The sequence below is a fragment of the Pongo pygmaeus genome, chromosome 5 (genome assembly GCF_028885625.2).
Source record: "Pongo pygmaeus isolate AG05252 chromosome 5, NHGRI_mPonPyg2-v2.0_pri, whole genome shotgun sequence".
Classification (NCBI taxonomy): Eukaryota; Metazoa; Chordata; class Mammalia; order Primates; family Hominidae; genus Pongo; species Pongo pygmaeus.
In genome coordinates, this window is record NC_072378.2 from 131202670 (window position 1) to 131221432 (window position 18763).

Here is an 18763-nt window from a genome sequence, read left to right on the forward strand (position 1 = left end):
GTGAAAATTGCTTGGCTGATCACCAACTGAACACAACCGACCCACCTAAACGCCATTTCATATATTTCTTGAGGTAGTTCCCTGGCCTTTCTCTGCACGGAATGGCCTCTTCAGTGGCCCCTACACTTGAAATGCTTATTCCTGTGTTACAGCGTGGGCAGTCCTCCCTCTCCTGCCTCCAAGGCCCTTCTTTGCCGTTCTCTGCACACTGGGGCCCTTTCCAGTTTTCTAACCTCCCTGAGGCCCACTTCATCATCTGTATTTTCCGTAAGGCCTTCCCTCACCACTCCAACTCCTACAATCTCCCTCCTCAATACCACCTTAACTCTGTACAACAAACATTCTGACAGTAGCCCACATTCATTCCCTCAGGCGTGCTAAATATGCCACAGAATAAATTACCCTGCCCCCTTTTTTTGCAAAAAGAAACAGGTAAAGAAAAACAATTCAAAATAGGAAGACAAACTCAGAGTTGAAAGCTCAATGAGCAACGTGAAAATTATTTCTCCCTAAATTAAACCATTAAAGCAAATTTAACTTAGCTGTGTCTGGCTCTTAAACAATGGCTTCTAACCTGCCTGAGGGACAACAGAACTGTCCTTAGAAACTTGAAATGTCAATACTCAAGAGTCACCATGAAGCACCCCCTCATGTCAGAAGTGTGAGAATAATTCCTAATAAACCCCACTATTCAGATTTTTTTTTTTTTTTTGAGACGGAGTCTCGCTCTGTCACTCAGGCTGGAGTGCAGTGCCGTGATCTCAACTCACTGCAACCTCTACCTCCCAGGTTTAAGTGATTTTCCTGCCTCGGCCTCCCCAGTAGCTGGGATTATAGGCGTGCAGCACCACGCCCAGCTAATTTTTGTATTTTTAGTAGAGACGGGGGTTTTGCCATGTTGGCCAGGCTGGTCTCGAACTCCTGACTTCAGGTGATCTACTCTCCTCAGCCTCCCAAAGTGCTGGGAATACAGGTGTGAGCCACCGCACCCGGCCACTATTCAGAAATCTTAAAGAAAAATCAATGATGCTCCCAAGGGGCCCCTTCATACCGTGAGCTAAGAAGGGTGAGGAGCGCAGAAAGTGAGGTGAGGAGGGTGAGGCGAATAGGCACTTGCAATATTCAGCAGAGAAAAAAGCTTTTGGACTGACTTAACTTCATTACCATCTCTACGATTACATCATCCCTAGGGGAAGTGGGGGTGGGTGGGATGCCCTTCCCAGTGAGAGATCACTGGGGAATTTAAAGAAATGCCACACATTTCATTATCCAATGACATACCTTCAAAAGTACCTTACAACTCAATGTATATAATCTCTTAGACTCAGGAGAGAATAGTCTATGCAAATTCAAGTCATCATAATTCGTACAACACATTAAGAGGATTACAATAGAGTTATTTACCCATTAAAGACTAAATGACTTAGTTTCCAATTTTCTGCTCTACTCTCAAAATTGTTCAAATTCAAACTACAGCCACTTTGAAAATTCAATGTATTTTTTTTAAAAAAAAGAAACTATTACTGCTTTTTTTTTAAAAAAGCTATAAAAACCGATATTACAGAAATTTGGAAAAGTGGTCAAATTATATACTTATGCATAATTTTTTTTATTTTACTTTCAATAAGAATTACAATTCAAAGATAAACGAGAACCCCTGCAGAATTAACAGTAAAATGAAGATACAACAAAGACAGAAACTGAAAAGGTACTCTGGGTAAAGTCAAAACACTCCCACAGACAAATGCTCACATACTTTCAACTAATAGTAGTATGTTATTTGAAGAAAAACAAAAAAGATACAATGTAGGTGGTCAATAAATATTTGTTGGGCAAACAGATGAATGGATGATTGTAATAAGAACAATATCTATATGAATGTCAAAAAAGTATGTATTTTCCTGCATGTATTGGAGAGGAAAAGAACAGAAAAACAAGTAACTTCAAATACAGATAAACCATTTGGGGGCTTTTCCAGATTTAAATTTCACATTAACATCACTTTAATGTGACTTCTATGGCAAGATATTTTATACTGTACATTTCTAAAACATGAGATCCAAAAAATGATAATAATTTTAAACATCTCCACTAAAATGTCAAAGTTGCCTACTGCAAAAACCCAAGGACATCACTTTAAATTAGATCGAATGATACCATGTGATTGCTTCTGGAGGATAGGTTATCAAAAATACATAATATTTCAAAGCATGTGATATTAAAGTCTTCATTATATACATGGAGTCTAATTGGCTTTGGTTTCAGGCTAACCTTTAAAGTATATAAATATGTCACTTGGTTTAGCTTCATGACATTATCTTTCTCATTTGCAATGTTCTGAAAATATTTCATCTCAACTAGACCACAAACTCCTTATTTCTACTTATTTTGCCTCCTTTCCCAACCCTGCTATGTGTTCTGATGAATACTCTGTACCAATTAATAGAATCTACTTTGTGGAAAGGAATCACTGTTTCCTTATTAATAATCTCTGCTCTCATTCACAGCCCCTATAATCTATTCCTCATCCAGTGCCAGGGGGACTTCTGTCAGACACAGGTGGGATTCTGCCACTACTCACCTTCAAACTCTCCAATGCTTTCCCATCATTCCTATTGTACAATTCCAAACTGTTAGCATGGCCTTTAAGACCGTGACATGACCTAGGGTCTAACCTCCTTGAATTTTCCTTCCTTCGTGCTCCCCCTTGCTCACCAAGCCCTTGTCATTTGGTCTTTCAGTTCCTGTGTTGTGGCTCTTCCTTACACGTGGATACATTTTCACATGTCCACCTGGTTATCATTAAGGTTTCAACTCAAATGTCATCTCCTCCCGACCACAATGACAAAACCGTCTTCCTAATCCCCTCCTAACACAACATTGTATTTCACCTTCTTAACATTTACTTCTTAGTGTCTGAAACTTTCCAAGTACCAATTAGAAAATTTTCTAATCACCAGCCAGGTGTGGTGGCTCACGCTTGTAATCCTAGCACTTTGGGAGACCAAGAAGGGCAAATCACGTGGTCAGGAGTCCAAGACCAGCCTGATCAACACAGTGAAACCCCGTCTCAACTAAAAACACAAAAAAATTAGCCAGACTTGGTGGCGGGCACCTGTAATCCCAGCTAAACAGGAAAGTTGCTTGAACCCAGGAGGTGGAGGTTGCAGTGAGCCGAGATCACGCCATTGCACTCCAGCCCGGGCGAATGTGCAAGAGTGCATCTCAAAAAAAAAAAAAAAAAAAGAAAAGAAACGAAACTTTTCTAATTAACTATTTCCATGTCTCCTCCACTAGACTCCAAGCTCTCCAGTCCCAGCAAATAACAGACTGACCATCTGGCTAAGTAAAATCAGTAGAAAGAGAAGAATGAGGATGTAAAAGCAATGGAAAGTGAACTTCCTCACCAATGTCAGAAATGTCACACATGCAGGAGCAGAGAGAGAGTTGAGGGGCTGCTATGGTGCATCAAAATCTTTGTTCCCATTAAAAATCTTACAAATGAAAACTCAAAAGGTTTCCATATGTAATTAGTAAACTCATAATCTAAGGCACATAAGTGGTTATTTTAACAACACGGCATGCATAAGTATTGTACAAACAGTGCATTTTCACATGAAATCAGTTTCCCAACTGTCAGCCACATACATCAAATTAGGAACCACTTATCACCTAAATTGGTTGATGTTTCTGTATTTCAAATTTTGACTTTTCAAGTGCTTCTGCAATATGGTATTTCTCATCCAACAATCCTATGCTTCTATACACAGGGGATTTAACTTTTTAAATGCTCAAAAATCATTTCAAAAAAATTTTAGTATGACACACAGGAAAAAAGAAATCTTATGGCTGTGGATAGAAACAAAAGGAAAAGGGGAAAAAGCAAGAGTAGATCCAAGGGTGCAAGGTGAACACCTTGTCCGTCTCCTGAGCTTTTTCTTCAACTGTCCGTGTTGTTGGCATCAGGTACTTCTCCTTCACGGATAAAATATCCTTGAAAAGATGGTCTCCTTTTCTCTATTGTTTTAAACAATAGACATAATCAACAAATAAGACACATACATTACACCTATAGCAACACAAACATAAAACACTGACCCAGTGTGGGTCAATGACACACACCAGGAGAAGCGGCACATAATGGAAGGCAAAAACCTTGGCATGGCATCATAACCTTTCTCCAGAAAACACAATATTCTGGAATAGATTGCTGAAATTGACATTTTTTATCATCTTCAGAAAAATCTGAAACTAAGAACTGAAGTTGTATCCAACTTCATAAGACTCTACCATGCATGTCTTAATATTTTCAAAAGTTCTGTGTTTCAGTTCAGCAATTCTTTTTGCTCATCTGTTCTTAAAGAGCTTTCTTTTTCAATGGCACAAACTTAGAAATTTAAAGCAACTAACAGCTTTTCTTTCTAAGGAAAGGTGAATAAAAATAGCACTAGAATATCTAAATCAATGTCTACAATTTGGCGACATTCAAGCCAGACTAGATGCTGAAAGGAAAAAGATGAAATTGTAGGGTAACATCTTTATACCATTTTTTAAACTACAGATTAAATATAGTATGATCACTGTCCGCTCAAGTATCATAAACGAGGCCATGGAAGTTCTTGGTCAATAACAGGAGGGATTTGGAAGAATCCTAGAGGCACAGATGTGGATGACAATGAGTGGAGAAGTATATTGAGAATATATCCTGAAGGCAATATGTACTCATATCAGTGGTGGGGAGAAGTAAACCATGAAAAGAAATAGAATAAGTGAGGAGAAATGTTATGATTGAAAAAACGTTCTTAAAACACAATTCTAACATTTCATTACTAGGAAGTTTCAACACAAAGTCGTATTATATATAATATTTTTCAAGATTTCAACAGGGCTCATCGGTCTTTAAAGCTAAGTTAAACTCATTTTCCTCACAGTAATAACCTTAAACCACTCTAAAGATAGTCTATATTCCTTTATTTATACTAAGTAAATTTCCCTATTTCAAATATCAGTAACTAAAAGGCTTATTTTCTAAATTGTCCTATATAACAATTCATTACTACTCCCAATTTACCTGAGTAAAACAGTGAAATTATCCTAAAACTATTTCAAAAGTATTTTGAAACTCATGCAATTTACCTAAGAACTAGGCCAATAACTATTACATTGTTAATAAATATTTAGTATTTAAAAAATTGTTAGTAATTACATAAAAATAATTAAATGGGAACATTTTGTAACTTCCCTAGACTCAACATAGGAGATTAACAATTTAAGTTTTATTGAGCAACTGGAGTGAGACAGAGCCAACAAATAGCTAATGACATACCCCTTGTGTCTGTAGGGACAGAGGTGTGATACGTCGTTTTTCCCATTCATTAGGGCGCGGCTCAGGTGTGGATTCCATAAAATTGCGCTTGAGTTCACTAATGCTAGCCTGATGTTTCAGTATGTCCTCCTGGGCCTTATCCAGTTCCTAGCAATATGTAACGTAACAAAGGGGGGAAAAATCCAAAAGGAAAAAACCCAGTAGGACAAAAATAAAACCAAAAAATAAGACAAAGCAAACTTATGATTTAAAAAAACCCATAGTAAAGCAAGAAAAATGCCAAGTCTCTAAAGCCATATTATTATCTATGAATAAGTTCATGAATTCATCAAAATTTGAAAATCAAGTCAATGCGTACTTCTTCAATGATTTACATTTTAAAGTGTTCTGATTTCTTCTCTGTTTAGGATTTTTATTACATTATTAGAAAGATGACATGGAACTGATCATCAAAATGGCTAATAACACTTCCTTCCAGTACCTGGATTTGAAACTCAGACTATGACTTTGTTCCAGCAAATTTACCTTTCTGATTAGGACTACTCCTAAAATTGCATTCTGTGAACATAGGAAATCAAGTACAAAATAGAGGAAGGTAGAGACTCAGAAGCACACTGGCTGGAAGAAAAAGCCAAACCATGATCATCCCCCAGCTGGAAAAGCCAAGGTTTTTTGTTTGTTTGTTTGTTTTCAGGAAATTCCAGTGGTGGCTTTTAATTCTTAAGGAATAAAAATTACTGCTTCCAGAGGCTGCTTCTGTTTAGCCTCTTTATAAAATAAATGAACCACAGACTGGTCTCATGTACTTGCCAAGCACAAAAGTGGGGTCTAGCCTCCGCAATTGCCAGATCGTCCTTATACAGACAAATATACAAGAAAAACTACCAGGTCCATTTTCATGGGAGCAGGCCCTGATAAATGGTATTTGTGGAATTTTTTGTGACTGGCTCTCATAAATAGTATTTGTTTTAACCAAATTTTAAATATTTATTTATATTTCAAAAATCATAGGGCCACCTGTGGATTATAGCTTTCATCCCACTTTAAGGAACAGGTCATGCAACCAATAAAATTAGATATTCCATATTCATGCACAAGCATAGTAGCTCATCTATGAGCTTCTATAGCCATTTGCAAAAACTCATGAAAATCTAAAAATCTTTGCATGGCATGGAAAAATGACTGTGGCTTGAGATCAGGCACATTTCTTGCATTGGTTCAAAGCAATGTTACTTATTACACTGTACAGCATTTTAGTAAGTTAAGCAAAAATACATTTCCATCAGTTACCAAGCTGCCAAAAGCAACCAAACAGATTAGTCAGATTACTGAGAGCTGCAGTTCTCCATTGAATACATTGCCACATACTACTGTAAAATAAGAAGGGAAAAAAAAAAATGTTCTCATGTGACACGGGGAACATATTTTACATTTTACATTCATAATTGGGTGATTGGGCTTTCTTTTTCTCCTTTCCTTCTCTCTCACTTTTGCTTGTTCTTTCTAATTAAAATAATTCCTTTAATTAGCATATTCCCAAACAGAATACTGAAAGTGGACCATATTCCCAATCATGGATTTTAACCAAAAAAACAAAAAAAGTGGGCACAGATCAAGATCAACAGTCAAATGATTTAATGCCAGATCAATAAACAAATCTCTGTTCTAGTTAATATATATTAAGGATGAGATTGTGTTACCTCAGGTTGATGCCCTAGGGTTAACCCTTTAGGAGAGAATAGGTTTACTTGTAGAACAACTTCAAGAGTACTGGATAAAAACTTGATTCATTTAACTAAACTTCTTTTTCCCACTTGTCACTTTGAGAACTTCTAGTAGATACAGTCCTGCCTAAGCCACTTGAAAGGAACACCGTCAGGCTGGTAACATGCACTCCCGAGTTGAATTCCCCCATGCACTGCATGCACCGTGCTTGAAGAACATTGCCAGCCAGCCTAGGCGTGACCTCCCGTCCACAGCAGCCGGGCAGCCATTAGGACAGAGTTGTTTTTTTAGATTATACAAACCTCCAACATTAAATTGCTATGTCTGACATAAATATTATCCCCTTCTACTCTCAAGGAATTTTTCTGTGAAATTAAATCACACACAGGGGGGAAAAGGCAAATAAACATAAGTGTATCAATCAGCAAGCACCAAAATGACCCAGAGTTCGACAGTCTAAGACATTAAAATAAAAGAGGAATACAAATCTTATGAACTTAAAGCCACAACAAACACAACTCACAAATAAACCCTGCAAGTGGACCCTCCCCCCACCATACTAATGGCAGGCAGCAGCCATGAGATGTTTAACTTTAGGGAAAACTCAGCCACCTCTTCCAGCTGTGTTTCCTCTTCTTCCATCTTCGCCTGAAAAGTCACACAGCAAATGGCCAGAAAGAAGGGGAGTATTAGTGGAAACTCTACCATCAGTGCAAAGAAGCTGTATTTGAACTTAAATGGTGAACCAGTGTTACCAACCTTTATTGTGAGGCCCTCAGAAGATGCAGAATATTAAGCCTCTTTGGTCTTTCTTCACCTACAGTGTTGTATGAATGATGGAAATGATCCTTTGCAAAGGTGGAATGGAGGATGGAAGCTTCACTCTTTCTCAGTCCCTAGATTATGCTCTGCTTTTGAATATTTTGTACTCAGGAACAAAAATATGAGAGTGCAAAAATGGCATAATTCAATCTGTTCTAATTTGAAACGTCTAAACAACTAGTGATGGGGTAGAGTGTAATGATGTAAAATTTGTTTTTAGCTTTATATTGGGGAACAAATGTTCAACCTATGATTTAGTTTGTTAAATATGGATTTCTTTTCTGGCTGGGGGAGGGGGATTGGCTTATTTAACTAGTTTCATATTAAAATGGTGGGTATTTAAAAATAATCTTTGAAATATAACCACTTACATAAAATTCTTTAAACAAGAACAGCTTTTCATAGTTGGACATTTCTCAATATCTGATGATTCAAAAGAATGAATGTAGAAGTTTAAAACTACCAAATACTGACTGAATTTTGACTCAAGGGAAAAAATGGTGAGAATAAAAATATTGACTCCCTTATCAAAGGCAAATCATTTAACCTTTACAGGTTAATTCCTAATATATATCCTTTTCCTTCTTAATTAGGATGATAGTGTCAAATCTGAGAGTTCAAACGGCTTACCTTTTTAACCATTCATAGTATTTTTCAGAGGTAAGCAAGGAGCTCAGTCTTTATCAGATGTGAAAAATGAGACACAGACATTCAAAAATCTGTTAAGAAACATCTTCCAACTCCTTGAGCAACACTTAATTTCCCAAAATGTTGATCTTTGATATTCCTCAGGTAAACTTTTAACAACTGTGGTTTCTCCTACAATGCATACTCACTGCATTATCTTTACATTTTTCTTTAGGTTTGTTCTAAATTATGTATTGTTAGTATCCACAGAATATGAGGCACTAAATCATCAGGCCACATTTAACAAAATAATCAAAAATATATTCTACATGTTAATGCTGACTTAGTAGCACAGAGGTAGGATACTTGAAAAAAATTTGCCTTATATAGGGGTAAAAATCCTCAAATCAAACACCTAATTTTAAATAAAGGAGCACTAAGAGGCTCAATCTTAGTGTTATATAGTCTAAATTTTCAAAAAGCCATGTTTCACTTTTCATATACGTTAAAGACAACAGAATAGTACCTTCCTTATAAAATACCCTACAGTGACTCTTATATATAATTACATAATTTAAGGTTAGAAAAAAAAACTAGCTAAAATTCATCTGGTCTCCAAACACTACAATAATATGGAGATAAGGAGCTTTTGAGATTAGACTTACAAATGTCAGTAGTAAAGGTTACAGATACATCCTCATAGATGCTAGAACACACTTGGGTTTCCAACAAGAGAAATAACAGTACTAAGGAATTCTACTAATATACATCAAGAACAGTTATGTCCACTGCATCATAAGTTCTATATCAAAACAAAAAGGTTTCATCCTAAAGGAACAGCATTAATATCTGTTTGCAAAATGGAGAGACCCTGTATGGATTGTTACGGGCAATACAGGTTCCCTCCTCCTTCCCTCTTCCCCGACACCTTCTGTTACAAATCTAGTTTGATCTAGATATTTGTAAAATAATCCTACAATTACGCTCCTAACTTAGAATGTGTGGACCTGGTCAATGGTATCAATGAAGGAGAAGTGTCTACACTTATTTCTCATGCACTAAAATATTGTGTGTGTGAAAATGTGCAGGTACTACTATGTTGAGGGTAATCAGTTGTGAAATGTATGCACACATTTACACTCTATATTAGGAAGGGTTTAAGATAAAGTGTATTGTGTTGACTCCACAAACTGAGCTTATGTAGGCATGCCAGCAACTACTTCCTCTTCCTCTAGTTTGTCATTCAAGTCACAGTCATAAGAAACATTAAAGGAGGCGGCTTTAGCCTCCAGATAGCAGAGGGATAGAGCCAGAGGAAGGGAAAAGGCAAGAGAAAAAGGAACTGACTGAGAAGCAGACAGAAGTAGCCCAAAGATGAGGATAAGGGAAGGAATGAATGAAGGGGAGGTGATTGGGACATAGTGCTGCACACCAGCCGGAAGGAAGGAGACCCAGACCTTGGGGAGGCTGGGGAAAGCAAGATATCCATCTTCATCAAGAAGGGAGGGGAAGCCGGAGGGAAAACATTTGGGGAAGCCGGAGGGAAAACATTTGGAGAAACTGAAGGAGAAGTAACCAAACTCAGAATCACTGTTGTCAGCTGCTTTAAGAGTCTTCCCACGGATGGGAGAAGGACAGTCAGGCTGAGAAGGGGCTATGGCAGAATCCAAGACCAAATCAGGCATGGCAACTTCAGAATCCCCCTGTTCAGATGTTTCACCTGTGGAAAGGTGCTCTAAGCTGTCTAGTGTGATCTGGTCAGCCTCCCCAAAGGGGTCTTCCTCTGAAATGTCTGAAAGCAAGTCCATTTCAGGGACAGGCAATAGGTTTGGGGAAAAAGATGGAGTACGGTGGATGAGAGGTGAAGGTGGGCACATGGAAACAGTCTATTCTCAAGTGCAAACCCGTGATTGAACATGAAATTACACAACAGACACAATCAAAGGAAAAACAGATGCAAGAGAGAAAGAGGACAAAAGAAAAAATGAGTAGTTAGTGAAAACGATTACTTTAAAGGAGGGATCATATTAACACAGTGTAGTTAGAAATGAATTAAATGACCCATTTTTAAAGAGAAAAGACTAGACTACTTGTGTCACATAAAATTTATACATATTGACCCATTTAATTATTTTCAAACTGGTTGCAAATAGATCCCATGAAACTCAAACAGCATTATTTACTTTTAAACCTGGTTGCTGACATTCAAAGCATTAGCAAAAATGCCAGTGTACCCAGTTGTTTGCTGAAGACAAGCAGGATTTCCTTTGAAATTTAAAAGAACTTTTTCATTTTTTAAGGAAAATAACTAGATATGTCAAGTTAACTAGGCAAAATGGAACAGAGATATTCTGAAATGCTGAGCTCTTCTGTTTCAGATGTAAGCAGTCACTCTCCTGGGTGCCTTGTTAGCAAAATCTTTAAAGAACTATCCTGACAACTTGTCAGCAATTGAAAGAAACCTTGTTGGACACAATTTCTGTTATTTTTAACTGAATTCCCAACCAAATAATTTTTCCATATGACAGTCACAAATTCTTTAACGATGGAGTGTCGATGATTTGATGTCACTTGCTATACAGGTAGCACTTGACCTTGTGGCACAAGACTGGGCCCATGTGGTGGTCCCTGAGACCTTCTCCATGCTGAGCCTCAGAGGCTATCAGCGCAGGAATTCCTGAGGCACTGGCAGCTACTTCATCTAGCAAGTCTTTATACATTTATGTCTTTAAAAAATTTTCAAAGTTAAAATTTAGAAAACACTATACAGCCGGACGCAGTGGCTCATACCTGTAATCCCAGCACTTTGGGAGGCTGAGGCAGGTGGATCACTTGAGGTCAAGAGTTCAAGATGAGCCTGACCAACATGGCGAAACCCCGTCTCTACTAAAAATACAAAATTAGCTGGGCGTGGTGGCAGGCGCCTGTAATCCCAGCTACTTGGGGGGCTGAGGCAGGAGAATCGCTTGAACCTGGGAGGCAGAGGTTGCAGTGAGCTGAGATCGAGCCATTGCACTCCAGCCTGGGCAACAAGAGTGAAACTTCATCTCAAAAAAAAATAAAAAAAATAAAATAGAAAACACTATGAATCAATATGATGGATTCATTTGTTTTTATCTGTGCTTACTTCCAATGTTGCATGCAAAAAAAAGTTGCTTTGTGCAGACACAGAAAAGAGATCTGAAGAATTCAAAGGCTTCTCAAATCAATATTCAAGTGATGCTACTGCCCAAGGTAACAAAAGATAACAGTGACACATTTGAAAACACAATATGGGTTACTTCTCCATTTCACCATGGTGTACGCACAAGATAAAGCCAAAAGCAACACACCATGTTCTCACTCTCTATTCACAAAACAATTACCTTTTCTTGAGAATTTCATTAATTATAGATTATTAATGAATACATTTGTTCATAAAGATTATCTTTGGTGATGTCAAAAAATTCAAGTCAATAAAATAATCAAGAAGCTACATTTTAAAATTTACTTCAACCAAACCAAAAATAAATTTCAAATCATCATAGCTTTTCTAGTTTCAGGATTCAATTAGATAAGGTGATTATGAGGACAGTCAAAAAGGCCAGTAAATTACTTACTTGCATTAAAATAATTTACATTGAAATATTCTGCTTTGAACAACAATCAAACAAAGGTCAGAGTCCACTATGCATATTTGAAAACAGAAATGACCAACAGAGAACATAGAACAACTAATTTTAAATACTTGATTTCTGAAACAGAAAATACAACAGATACCCTCTAGGTTAAGTAAATGTTTAAAACCACATACTGTGCTACTTTACCATACCTTTCCTTCAATGAGCTGCAAATGGGGGGCTTTAGTTGGGCTTCTCACTTCCCTCCTGCCGTCCCCATCTTGTACCACGGCAATGCTGACAACTCCAGGGCCATAGGCTGAAATCTCCCTGGCAGCGCCAGGAAAATCCTTCATAATACTTTGGTCCACGACACCAATCGGAGCTAGTAAAGAGTGACAATTTTGGATTATTTTAGGACATGTGAATCCTCAATTTCATGGAAAATTTCCCCCTTAAAGAGATAAACAGGCAGCATATAAATAGTGAACATGAACAGAGACATTGCTTGAGCTCTGAAAATACCCACCATATAAAATAAACTAATTTTTAAACGTTTACCAAATTCTGAAAGTATTCTGAATTTTAATGCACTGAACTACACCAGGGTCTCAAACCACAGGTATTGGGAAGAAAAACTCAGATCATGGGACTGGCCAGTAGGAGGAGCTCTAAGACCAGCTGAAACACCAGAGTTAAGGCAAACAGAATTACAAGGTAAGTAGTATTTTAACTCTTTGGTCTCCTATGATTTATTTCTGAATCTATCTATTGCAACAAATGATTATGCAATTATTAAGATGATTTGCTCCAATAAGTTTTAAGAATTGCTCCATAAAGGAACCTTTAATTTGAATACCATTCAAAAGATAAAATAGTAAATAAAAGACAGTAAAGGTAAATTTTAGGGATTTTAACTTCTGTATTTATGTTTAATATTTTTTATTTTTTAATCCCCTTCCTCAATGTCTCAACATGAACTATGGTAAATCTATACATACACACCTCCCTCATCCCAGAAAATCTGGCCCTCATGTGCTCTCTTCTTCTCTCCTACAGATAGGCAGAAATGTATATTGTATTGAAAATTCTGTCATATTGCAGATCAAACCAAGACTACCTCAAACATCAGCAAGGCAAAGTGAGTACTAGGTGGCAGGACCTCTGGCCATCTGTAGCTCCTCCCCAAACAACAGAACTACCACAAGGTCATTTCACTTTACATAAAAAGTACTCTACGGACACCATGAAGTTTACTCTGGTTGCATGTCCCAAGTGAAGCCTGGTCAACACAAACACCTTTAGACTGCAAGCTCTTGGAGGGCAGGATTGTGTGTGAACTACCATACTGAACTTGAGAGGCCTCAAGCACTTTGAATACATGTATCCCAAGATACCTCTCAATCCACAGCCTTCACCTGCCCTGTCTAAAACTTTATTCTTTCCCAGTCTTGCCTTTTTCACAAAATGCTCTTCTCATATTTGCTCCCATTTGCTTGAACTGGGAATGTGAACATCTTCCAGGACTCTACCTTCACCCCTCAACACCAGCAAGTCCAACAAGGTCCTTGTATATATTTCTAAATGTGGCCAGTTCTTTCCATTTCTAATTCTACCACCTCGCCTTGTGGAGATTTTCGCAGCCCTTAAGTACTCATACTTTGAATGCCCATATCAAATCATAGTCAACATTAGAATAAATTTGCATTTTACATTAAGTATAGTTATTTTCCAGCGGTTTTTGTTGTTGTTGTTGTTGTTTGTTTTTGAGACACAGTCTCGCTCTGTCACCCAGGCTGGAGTGCAGTGGTGCAATCTCGGCTCACTGCAACCTCTGTTTCCTAGGTTCAAGCGATTCTCCTGCCTCAGCCTCCTGAGTAGCTGGGATTACAGGCATGTGCCACCACGCCTGGTTAATTCTTTGTATTTTTAGTAGAGATGGGGTTTCACCATGTTAGTCAGGCTGGTCTCAAACTCCTGACCTTGTGATCTGCCCTCCTTGGTCTCCTAAAGTGCTGTGGTTAGAGGTGTGAGCCACCACGCCTGGCCTCCAGCAGTTTTTTAATAAAAAAACCTCTAACAAGATTTAAATAATTTTCCCTTGGAAAGTATATGGCTATGATTAATTCTTTTGCTTACAATTATGATTTCTACACACCTATTATACATACTCAGAAATTTTGCAAAATGAAAAAATCTGACCTAGAAATGGCTTCAAATGTAATGCTATTAAAATTTGAATATCAAATTAAAAGTTATTAAATAAAGTTGACAAAATGCTGATTTTGCATACTTTTAAACACTTATTAATTTCAGCATGCAGTTTCTTGTATTTTGAAGCTGATACATTTATTCAGGTCTTAAACATCTAAGAAGCTTGTAGGCCCTGGCACAGAGCCCAAGATACCAAATGGCTAACTGGCCTACTCCCACTAAAGGGAAGACCACCATCGCTTTCACCTGGACCATTCCTAGCCGGCCTGCCTGCTTCCTCGCTCAATCTAATTGTTCTCTTGCATCAAATGATTTTTTTTAAAAAGGTAACACTGTGCTCTTGCGTGCACATAAACCCACATAAACCCTTCAATGGTTTCCTAGAGCACACGGAATAAATAAAAACCACATTCTTCACCATGGGCTCCAAGGCCCTGCATGACCTGACCCAGGCTGACCTCTCCTGCCACTTCCTAAGCTCTGACTACACTTGCCTTCTTTCTGTTCCAGGAATGTATCCAGCTCTCCCTCGCCTTATAGCTTCATCGTTGCTGCCTCTGCTACCTGGAACGCTTTATTATTAAATATCTCTTGTCCTTTCCTTGGCTGCCTCCTTCTCATCCTTCAAGTCTCAACTGACCTGGTTCCTCCTCAAATAGGCCTTCCTTTCCTGACGATCCTATCTAAGTAATGTCCCTGTTCATTATACTTTCCACCTTCAGGAAATCACTTGGTTCCTCAACCCCCAAATGTATCTTGGTTGTTGGTTCTCTTAAATGACTGATTTGTCTTCTTTGGGGTTTGATTTTCTAATCTCGGAGGAGACTCCCTGTCCTAAAACAGCTGTTCTACATTGATTTTCATTTTGATATTTGATCTTTAGATTGAATCCCGGTTTTCACTTGCTATGTAATCATAAGAGGATTTATTTTAACTTGCCAAAGTTTAAAGTGAGGCTAATATACCTAAATTATTCCAGCCTTACTTAAGAAGTAAACAGGAAAAAGAAAACACAATACATGAGGACTACAACAACAAATGGTATGTTGATAAGCAGCGGTAAAGAAAATAAAGCTCAGTGCCAGGTTACAGCCTAGCTTTGCTTTGGCAGAAAAAACGGAGACTATAAGCCCTAATCAAAGAGTTCACTGGCTGTCTGGTCATGTATTGGCATTAAAAGCCTCCTATTTTTCACAGTAACACAATAATCCTTTTGATGACTTACCCATCTGATGAATTACGGCCTCCAAAACACAAAGAGAAAAATAGTGGATTACTGTGCCATGTTTGTTGTTTTTACTTGTAAAAATCATTGTTTTCAGATACAGACCTCCTGTAACCCTCTGCACTAACTACCCATACAAGATGGTGGATTTCCTTGAGCACAGTTTGTATACCTCAAAGAAAATGCTGTTTTACTGCTCTTTTTAAATGCCAAACTTTGCAATATAAGAGTTATACAGCCTCATAGTTTCAAACAAATGTTGAAAATAGATAGTGTTCCAGAAAGAGCAATGATTTCTCTCAGGGCACTAAACAACAGTGACTGTATTTATTCAGCACTTGTATAAATTCTCTGTGGCAAGGGGCAAGGCTTGGGAAATATTTACATGGGTTGGCACATTCTTCAGATTTACTTAGAAAAGTGCTCAGTTATTGAAGAGCTAAAAGATACTTTAGCAGTGATAGCACATTAACAATCAACTGAATTTAAATCATTTCCAGAATTCTGGAAATTTGTTTAAAGCACAGTTCACCATCCCCTTGCACATTTCAGGATTTAATAACTATATACCAAAATCCCAACCAACAAATCCTGGCAAATGTCTCTATGTGTCCACCTGCATTTGTTTTCCAAGTTTTTCTTCTAGGAAAAGCAGATGAAGGCAATCCATATGAATCCTTCACTATTAAGAAAGCTTTTTTATCTGTTAGCATTGTCTGATCTGTTTTACTCCAATTATTTAAAATATAAGTTGTTCGAGCTTATATTTCAGAAAAATATAAGTAATAAACAAGAAAAAGGGTTTCTGCTAATAACTAGTAGTAAAATACAATTTTCAAATTTAGTATTATTATTATATATATATTTTAGTTCAATCAACCAAAAATGTTGGAAAACTATTTCTTTGGGTAGAAAATTATCCATACTAATCATTTTCTATTACAAAGAAAGAATATTCCTTCATAAGGCATTCTAATATAAATTTAACCTTAGCTCTTTTATAGAAAATCTATTATTAACCCATTTTGGACCAGGTAATTTTTATATATATATATTTTTTTTCCATGTGTAGTTTATATAAAACTTATTTCATTTGTAGTTTATATAAAACGACAAAATGTAGCTAATTAGAATTCTAATAGAAAAAAATTCACATTTACACATATTTTCCCTTGGGCTAAAGAACAAACAAACACATTATATTTACTTTTTGTTAAAATGCTGTATTTAAAATGAATCCTTTGAAGCTACTAAAGCTTTCTCATAAGATGGAAAGTTTGGTAAGTTGTTTCACTCATGAAAATTTGCTGATGCAGGGAATGTTTTATGTTTGTCTGAATTAAGGTTCATATGCTACCATACAAAAAAACCCTTAGAATTACATTTTGCCATTAATTAACAGGTTCAGGAAACTGAACCAATAAAACACATCACGATCAAGAGAAATCAGTAAAACATATGTGTCCAACATCTCATAAATGAGAACTCTTTACAAATATTTGTGTGCACTGACAATACAGGTTGAGTATCCCTTAACTGAAATGTTTGGGACCAGAAGTGTTGCAGATTTCTAATATTTTTTGTATTTTGAAATATGCATTATATATACTTAGCAGCTGAACACCCCAAATCTGAACATATGAAATCTGAAATGCTCCAATAAGCATTTCCTTAGAGCATATGTCAGTGCTCAAAGACTTTCTGATTTTGGAGCATTTCAGATTTTGAGATATGGAATGTTCAATCTGTTTAAAAAAAAAAAGTATGACAACTTCAAAAAAGAGTAAAAACTCTAAAACACAACAAAATTATTTTCTTGTAGGTGTAAGTAATAGCATTTTATTTACTCGGGAAAAAAATGGCTATCCCTGTAGGGTATTTCTGGTGGCTTTATTAACTGGATTAACATTTTCTGACCTCATGGGATTGGAGAAAGATGAATGAAAATCAAAATTATCATAAATGTGTTTACCTCCATCTAGACTCCTGGAGACCCGTTTACTAGAAGTGCGCTCAAAGTGTGGTGCTGGCCTGTCTATAAGGGTGCTGGCCTGGCGGGTCTGTGCTTGGGTGCGGCCACTATAGCGAAATTTGGACCCCAAGGTCAGGAACTTGGCTTTTGGTGGCTGCTCTGGAGAAACAAGCCTATAGGAGGAAGGAAAAAAAAAAAAAAAAAAAAAAAAAAGGAGAGAAAGGGGAAGCAAAATTAGACTTTATGGATTTTTTTTAAAAAACTTTAAAGCTATGTACTTTCATATCTCATTTTAAGTATGATTACTCAGAAACTAAACTTTCTAAAGAACATTATTTATAAACCCTCCTACACACACAGCTTTATGACGGTGATGAGTAAATCCACATTCATGTATTCATGAATCAATGTTCTTCTCCACCTAAGCAAAGAAACAGCTGTTCTCAGTATATCAAAGGTTATTTATTTGTATTAGCTTAAATCATTTATATAAACACATCTGAATTTTTGCTTCTAGCTATAAGCGCCAAGTAACAATCCATTACCATTAGTAATTCTTAATATTTATGCCTATTTCTCCTGGGGAGAAAACATCTAACTCAGGAATCTGTTCCATTAAGTGATTCTTTCCCATGAAGAACACGCCACACAGTGGATCTGTAGAGATGGCTAACACTCCTTCTTGCCAGCACAATTCTACTGGTTAATCCCTGGGTTCATAAAGAATGAAATCAAACTTTCTTGATGTCAAATATTTCCAGGCTTATACAAAAGCATGTTTTTAGCAAATGGGCCAATCTTTTTGGCAGTTCAACTGAAATTATTTTGCTCTCTTTGATCAAAAGTTGACAAATATCTTAACAGAAACATAATCTCAGAGCTCTTAATTTATTAAATGGAAGACTTTTGTTGACAACTCGAAAACATGAAGAATTCCACCAAAACTTTTCCTATCATTTACTATGGAAGAGTGATTTCTTAAAGAACTCTATCATTTCAAGTATTTCTAGACCTTCTGTACAATTTTTTTAGAAATCACCTTCTGCAATAAAGAAAAAAAAAAAAGAATCCCTGTACAACACTCAGAATGGTGACAGGCTCTATTAAATGCTCCAAGCAAGGGTGTCAGCTTTATTTATTTCTTTATTTAATTTTTTGAGGAGTCTCGCTCTGTCACCCAGGCTAGAGTGCAGTGTTGCAATCTCGGCTCACTGCAACCTCTACCTCCTGGGTTCAAGTGATTCTCCTGCCTC

General features: G+C 37.0%; 1 protein-coding gene across 45 annotated transcripts in view; it reads right to left on the bottom strand.

Annotated features, from left to right (window-relative positions):
- The window catches only part of EPB41L2 (erythrocyte membrane protein band 4.1 like 2), a 291214-nt gene that overhangs the window by 32994 nt on the left and 239457 nt on the right, over positions 1-18763 (bottom strand). For 27 of the 45 annotated variants that reach the window (XR_010126787.1, XR_010126786.1, XR_010126788.1 and 24 more), the window contains 2 exons: positions 17511-17683; positions 12312-12484 (listed from right to left, as the gene is read on the bottom strand). Coding sequence is in view for 36 of the 45 variants with exons in the window: in XM_054492768.2 (XP_054348743.2) it covers positions 12312-12484; positions 17511-17683 (346 nt within the window). In the remaining 9 variants the exon portion in view is untranslated. Of the gene's footprint in view, positions 1-3915; positions 4018-5326; positions 5474-7353; positions 7417-7702; positions 10387-12311; positions 12485-17510; positions 17684-18763 lie in introns of those variants that run through there. The other 18 variants (XR_010126785.1, XR_010126784.1, XR_010126782.1 and 15 more) reach the window with 3 other exon arrangements.